Below are 6,893 nucleotides of genomic sequence, written 5' to 3' on the forward strand. Positions count from 1 at the left end.
CCGCACACACGGCTCCCCACGCCTGGCCTCGCCAGTGTGGCCAGAGCCAGGGAGCAGCCTACCGCCCTCAGCACAGCTGTGTCAGCCCAAGAAGCTCCCAAAGCCCTACTTCACTGCACCCCTCTGGCTCACTGTCTTCCCTCTGCTGTGCTTGCAGCCTGTGGGCCCTATCCCCAGGTGGTGGGGTGGGCAGTCTCCTGCACCCCGGCACCCACGGGCCCTGCCACTAGAGCCAGCAGGTGTGTGGCAGTGTCTTCTGGGTGATGCTGTGGACAGCACAACAATCCAGCTTGTCCTTTCTGCCCTCAGAGCTCTGCACGAGTGAGGGGTGAGGGAAAAAGTGTATTCTTTGAACGCCATCTCAAATCACAGCAGAGAGGAGAGGAAAGCTCCACTGGATGACCCGGTGACAGTGGATGAGGGTCTCACGCCCACGCATCTTGGCAGGGTCTGATCAGATTCTAGTTTTGTTTCCACCTCGTTCCTGCAAAGGACTACATCAGTGAGTCTGAACCTCTAGCTACCGGCCCCGCTTGCTTCCTTCACAGTTATCATACTCTAGGAGGTTATGTTTCATGCTGGGCTCTAATAGGAGAAGAAAAACTCTGGCGGGGTGTGGCCAAGATCTGCTCACAGCTGTTTCAACCAACAGCCAGCAGAGTCCAGCTCAGAGGGGTGCTCGGGGAGTATCCGCTCAGTGATTCCCAGAGATGGGTGCGGTACCCGAGGGCTGGCAGATCTGGGGAGGGGAGCTAAGAGCGGGAGAACCCAGTTAGGAAGCAGACAGTCCCGACTGGGAGGAGAGCGGTGGTCTGGAAACAGCCCCAGCAGCCGCAGTCTCTGACTGGCCCTCACAGTGCAATGCTCAGGGACTGCGAAGCACCCGGGTGACGAAATCCAGCAGCCAGGAGCTGGTCCATGGCCGGATCTGACCCGTCCAGGGCTCCTGGAGTCTTCCTTCTTTGTAGACACCTCCCCTTCTTAGGTCAGGAATGTGGGTTAGACTGCTGGCTGCTAAAACTCCCTAACAGAGAGATCCTGCTGGGCATGGTGGCACACACTTATAATCCAGCACTTGGGAGGCTGAGGTCGGAGGACTGCTGCAAGTTTGAAGCCAGTCGGGACTATACAGTGAGATCATATCTCACAAAAAACAAAACTCAAAAAATCCAAAAACAAAAAAACCAGAAAGTTCACCTATTCTTGTAATTCACATATTTATGCATTTATTGTATTTCAAGAAAATACATAATACAGAGCATTTTAAAATCAATGAGGAAAATGGCAATATTCAATATTCAATATACGATGGAGAGGCAAGTGGTTTTCTAATTATTTAAAAGGAAGTTATGCTCCTAACTTGTGCCATAAGAAAGTTCTAAGGTGTAACATGTAGAGCAAAATTATGGATGTCACAGAAAAAAGTACTGAGACTTTCCTCTGTAAATCTGGGGTAAGGGATGGCCTTCCAAAGTGAAAGAAGCCCCCTCATTCTCCAGTGTGCACGAGGGAAGTTCTGGGGATCTGCTCTCAGCTCTGGCCACAAATAGCACCAATGTGCATGGAGCCCCGCAAGGCGTCTCGCTGGCCACACAGAAGCCATGCTGGTGCGCGCAACTTCACAACTCACAACAACTAAGTTAATCATAACTTCTGACACCAAAGGCTGAATGCAAAAAAACTGTTTTCATCTTTTTTTCCAAAGCAAATATGCTAAAGTAAATTTTTGCCAACATATCTCATCAGTTCTGAAATACACGGCTTTGGGAAAGAAATCAGTTCAGTGAAAATCAATGCATTTGCAGGCCTGCCAAACAGCTCAGAGGATTAAAGCACCTGCTTAGGCAGATGCAGGGGCCAGGGGTTTGATCCCCGGGCTTGCATGCTGGCCCTGCCCCCGGGGTGCGCTGAGACAGTGACTGAGACTGGGTGCAGTGGTGTGTGCCTGTAATCCCAGCACCTGGGAGGCTGTAAACAGGAGGATCACTACGAGTCTGATTTACACGGTATGACCCTGTAGACCCTGTACTAAATACATTAAAAAAAAAAAAAAAATTCAGTGCATTTGCAACAATGACTCCCAAACAATGGGGGAACCAATTTCAAACAGATAATAACCCCCCAACAGGACAGAGCAGAAATGGAGCACTGCAACTCGTTACTTGTTAAGTTTTCCTTTCTCATAACTTTACGCATTGGAGCGCTGAGGTTCAGCATCCAACTATCAGAGCTGTCTAGGAGAAGTGCAGGCAGGCAATGTTCCAGGTGATGTGGCCTGACGTAACGACAGGCTGAAGGATGAAGGAGGATACAACGGCCTGGAATCGGGCTGCAGTAGAGGCTCCAGATTTGGCACTGAATAAAACGTACAATTAACTAGCTGCCGGATGACAGACTTTCTCAGCCAATGGGACGTCCCCCCACCCCAGCCCAGCACTATACATGGGCACCTTCTCAGCCAAGCAGTGTGACCTACCTGTTCTCACACCAGCTTGCCCCCATTGATATTTTAACTGAGTCCTCATCGCTAGAACTTTCTTGCATGTGAACGCACATGCTGACTTCTAATCTGCATAAGGGCACTGGAGCATTGTTACATGTTTACCAAAAACTCAAAACGTCATGCGAATGATACAATAAACACTACACATAAGTGTCCTAACCCATCTCCCACAGGGTGCCTGCTCATATAAAGTTCTTATCATCTGGGCCTTAGAAGGCAACAGATCCCTCGCACTGTTGGAACTCTAATCCAGGACATGCCATAGAGAACACTCTTCACTGCTCCTGGGTCTGCTGCCTCGGAAGGCGGCTCCCTAGTGCCCCGAGCTGGGGATGACGCCTGCTCAGTGGTGTGCACACTCACCATGTGGACCACCTCTGGGTAGATGGGCTCCGTGATCACATTCCGGTTGTGGGTGATGTACTCCACCATCTCACTTAGAGCAGCCCGTTTCACTTCCTTCCACTTGAGGTCACTCAGTGGGTCAGAAACAAAGTCAAAGAGGACGCAGCACTGACGTAACTTCTGGGTAAAGAGCTTCTCTTGATCCGCAGGAGGAACATCTGAAAGTCAAAGAGCAAAGCACTTTAGTTGCCAAAATGCCTAACCAAAGGCACTGTGGAACATGGAAGTATGTGTTTTTGTTTATTTTATAGTACTCGGATTGAATCCGGAGCACTGAGATATATCCCCAGCCTTTGTTAACTTTTTAAAATTTTGAGACGAGGTCTTGCTGAGGTGCCAAGCTGGCTTTGAACTCTCATCCTTGCTATCTCTGTCTCCCCAGTGCTGTGATTACAGGTGTGTCCCACCACTCCTGGCTCTTCTGTTATTTTTATTTATTTTGTAGAACCAGGGATTGAACTCAGGCCCTTGTGCATGCCAGGCAAGCACTTACTCTACTGAGCCATCTCCCAGCCCCCCTTCTGTTTTTATTGTGAATTAATAAGAGTTTAACAAAAAAGGGACGGGTAGGAGTGAATGAGGTCAAATATTCCTTAAATGCAGAAGAGAAAAAAAAAAAAAAAAAAAAAGCTAGTCACTGCTCAGATTACAAGGTTAGTATGGTAAAGTATGTTTTTGTTTTTTGCTCTTTCAAACCACATCAAGAATGAAGTTCAAAATACATTTTTCCTCAGTCCAGTCATTCAGTGAACGCTTCCTGGGCAGCAGCAGTAGTGCGCAAGACGCAGTGCTAGGTGAACAGATGTGCCAGCCAGTGACACTGCCTGGGTCTGGGCGAGGGTCTGGGCCAGTGATGGGGAATCTGTCACCGCGCTCAGTGATAAACAACAGCCGCGGTGGCTCAGGTGCCACAGGTCCCCCCACTGGAGAGGACGCTCTGGCAGCATGGGGTGGCTGCAACATACAGGGCAGGAACAGTGATGCTCAGGGCAGACGGCCCACGCGGTTGTCGCCTAGGCCTCTGCCTGCAGATTGCGGGAACCCACTCTTACAGACCTCCAGAGTGACCCCTTCAGTGCTCACCATCTCGTGCCAAAACAAGTCACTTGTGCTAACTGCTCAAGACAGCTGCAACACGGAAGCTGCAGCAGTGAGGACAGGTACAGCGTACCTCGGCCAGACAGCAGTAAGGAAACAAATACGTGTAGGAGCTCCTTGTATGGCCAGCAAACAAGGAAGCTGGATTAAAACTAAGTTTTGTATGGCTGCCCAGTATTCTGGGAATTTTGGGCAACTTCTATCTGCCCATGGGAACCCAACAGGGCTGACAAGCTTAGTGGTGGTGACAGTGGGATTTATTGATACACATACCAAAACGTGTCAAAGGTTTGCAAAAATACACTTTCATGTACTTAATAAATGACGTTAGACTACCACTCAAGGGCAAAAGACTGGGTGTATACTCCATTCACACCGTCAGACCGACCACTGGATTTAATGGAATAAAATGGACAGACAGCTCAATAATCTGGTTTCAGATTTCACACTGCAGATTCCTTTAAGAAATTGATCACTTTTAAAGTTTTGGTGCAGTAATCAAAGAAAATGTCCACAACTCTCTGGAAGGGCCATTAAAATACTCCTCCCCTTCCCACCACTTCTGTCTACACTCAACCAAATGACATACGGCCGAAGCCTGAATGGAGAACTAGACAGGAGGCCCAGCTACCTCCTCATATGCCAGGCACTCCAAGGACTTGCCAAAAATAAAGCCATGTTACTCTTCTCACTAAAGTTGTTACTGTTTTTAAAAACATGTCTACTTTCATAAAAAGGTTAACTGCTGTTAACATGTACAGGTTTGCTACCTTTTAGATTTTATTAGTATACACCCGCACTACAACACGATCGCATTCCTGGCGGAGAGTCCCTCCGTGCAAATAACACACCTCAATTCTTCTCTTATGAATATGAGCATGTTAAATACTTTCTCTGGTTGAATTGAAGATGGCCAGTATTAGCAGCTAGACTCATGAACAGAAGCTCCCTAGGGCCCTACCATGTTTCAGAAATGTGAGGGAGCCTGAGCTGCCGAAGCTAGCCTCGCCCCAGGGAGTGTTCCAGAGTACTGGGCTGCTTCACTTCTCTGCTCAGCCCACGGTGCTCCCACTTCCACCTCTCCATCCCTCCTAAATGCCAGCTTCTCATTCAGGTTTCTTCTGCAAGGCCTTCCCTTATTCCTTGTTTGATAAGACCACTTGGAGCTGAGCACTTCCACTCGGTATCATTTCAACAGCTAGGGAGCCTGCTAAGTAGTTCTGAGCTCCCCAACTGGACGAGCTGAGAGGGAGGTGGCGTGTGGTAATACTGTTCTCTGAATCCCTTAGTTAGCCCTGCAAACAGCAGGCACATAGATACTGCTACCCGAACTGACCTGCAGCGTGGGGGACTGTGGTTTCCTTGCTTGCTACACCGGACGCAGAGATAAGCAGTATACAGCAGCACAGCAGGGTTGGGAACACTGCCTACAGGACGCTTAAGAGAGCCAGGCCAGAGACTGTTCCACCATTTACCCAGTGACCATCACTACAACACCCATCCAGATATCCGCCCCTTGCATGGACGGCACTCATCTTCTGAATTACCTCTTTGCCTGCCTCTGATCCTCCTCAGTTCTACACCTTTGCTCCTGCTTCAGCTTGCCAGGAGCTCATTACCCGGCGCCTGTTCATTGTCGCAGTGTGTATTTGGAACCTGCCTCTGGTATTCCCACCCCCTCAGCAGCACCAGGACCAGAAGCCCACAGGAGATGAGAAACCAGACAGTGTCAGATGCTCAAGAGGCCCGGCGAGGCTCCCAGAGCTCCAGGGGCCTCGAAAGCGGTCTTTCCCTTTTAGACACAGTATAATAACCGAGAAGAACAAAGGGCACCAAAACACATCTACTGTGACTAAGAAGGGAGAAGAGAAAAAAAACCTCTCACCCAAAATTATTTCTAGAAGTCCAATGCGCTATCCACTGCGCCACGGAGCCACCTCCAAAATTATTTCTAAAAAGCAAACAACTTTCAACTCCCTGGAAGAGTTGTGTTAATTCCTCCTGGGTTCCAGGCAGCTAAAGTACTGTACTGTTTTGTTTATAGTCTACAGATGGGTTCGTTATGATAAGCTAATGAGCTCTTTTAAGAAATCTCACATTGCTATTTAGAATACTTTACTGTTTTTTTAAAAAACAAAAATGGTATACAAAAGTGAAAAAAATCCTGTATCTTCAGGCTTTATCAATTTTTTCTGTATTTTTAAAATGCAAGTTGATCTGAGCTTTTTCCTGATCAGTGTATTTTTTGTTTTTGTTTTTGTTTTTGTTTTGGTCTTTTTGAGACAGGGTTTCACTATGCAGTTCAGGCTGTCCTTGAACTCGCTTTGTAGCCCAGTGACTGGACTCAAACTTGCAACAATCCTCCTGCCTCAGTCTCCCGAGTACTGGCATTACATGCATGGGCCACTACTGCCCAACACTGACCAGTACATTTTACTTAAAAAATCTTATTTTCTGCTGTGTTAATAGGGAAATAAGGGCCGGCCCAACAGCTCAGCGGATTAAAGCGCCTGCAAGCAGGCAGAGGGGGTGGCGGGGATGGGGGGATGTCAATCCTCCAGCCTGCTGTGCCAACCCTGCCCCTGGGGCATGCTGAGATGCCAAATGAGACTGGGCATGGTGGTGAGTGCCTGAAATCCCAGCTCTTGGGAGGCTGTAAACAGGTGAATCACTAAAGTCTGATCTAGTAGTGAGACCCTGAACACACTTCCCTAAAATCTGAAAAAAAAAAAAAAAAATGGGTAGAGGTTGTATGGATTCTAATTTCTTAATAGTGTAAATGTTTTTTTAAAATTTATTTATTTATTTGTGTGTGTGTGTGTGTGTGGCCAGCTCAGCCCACCAGGGGGCGGGGCTGGCTGGCATGTGGTGCTGGGGGATTGAACCG

The 6,893-nt window shown here is 48.2% G+C and overlaps 1 protein-coding gene across 6 annotated transcripts in view; it reads right to left on the bottom strand.

The window, feature by feature from the left end:
* Ppp2r5c (protein phosphatase 2 regulatory subunit B'gamma) overlaps window positions 1-6,893 on the bottom strand; it is a 148,628-nt gene that overhangs the window by 53,990 nt on the left and 87,745 nt on the right. For all 6 annotated transcript variants that reach the window (XM_023705685.1, XM_004645406.2, XM_023705683.1 and 3 more), the window contains one exon: window positions 2,867-3,066. In XM_023705685.1, coding sequence (XP_023561453.1) covers window positions 2,867-2,935 — 69 coding nt within the window. In that variant the 5' untranslated portion in view covers window positions 2,936-3,066. The remainder of the gene's footprint in view (window positions 1-2,866; window positions 3,067-6,893) is intronic.

Source organism: Octodon degus, unplaced genomic scaffold (genome assembly GCF_000260255.1).
Source record: "Octodon degus isolate 3935 unplaced genomic scaffold, OctDeg1.0 scaffold00226, whole genome shotgun sequence".
Lineage (NCBI taxonomy): Eukaryota > Metazoa > Chordata > Mammalia > Rodentia > Octodontidae > Octodon > Octodon degus.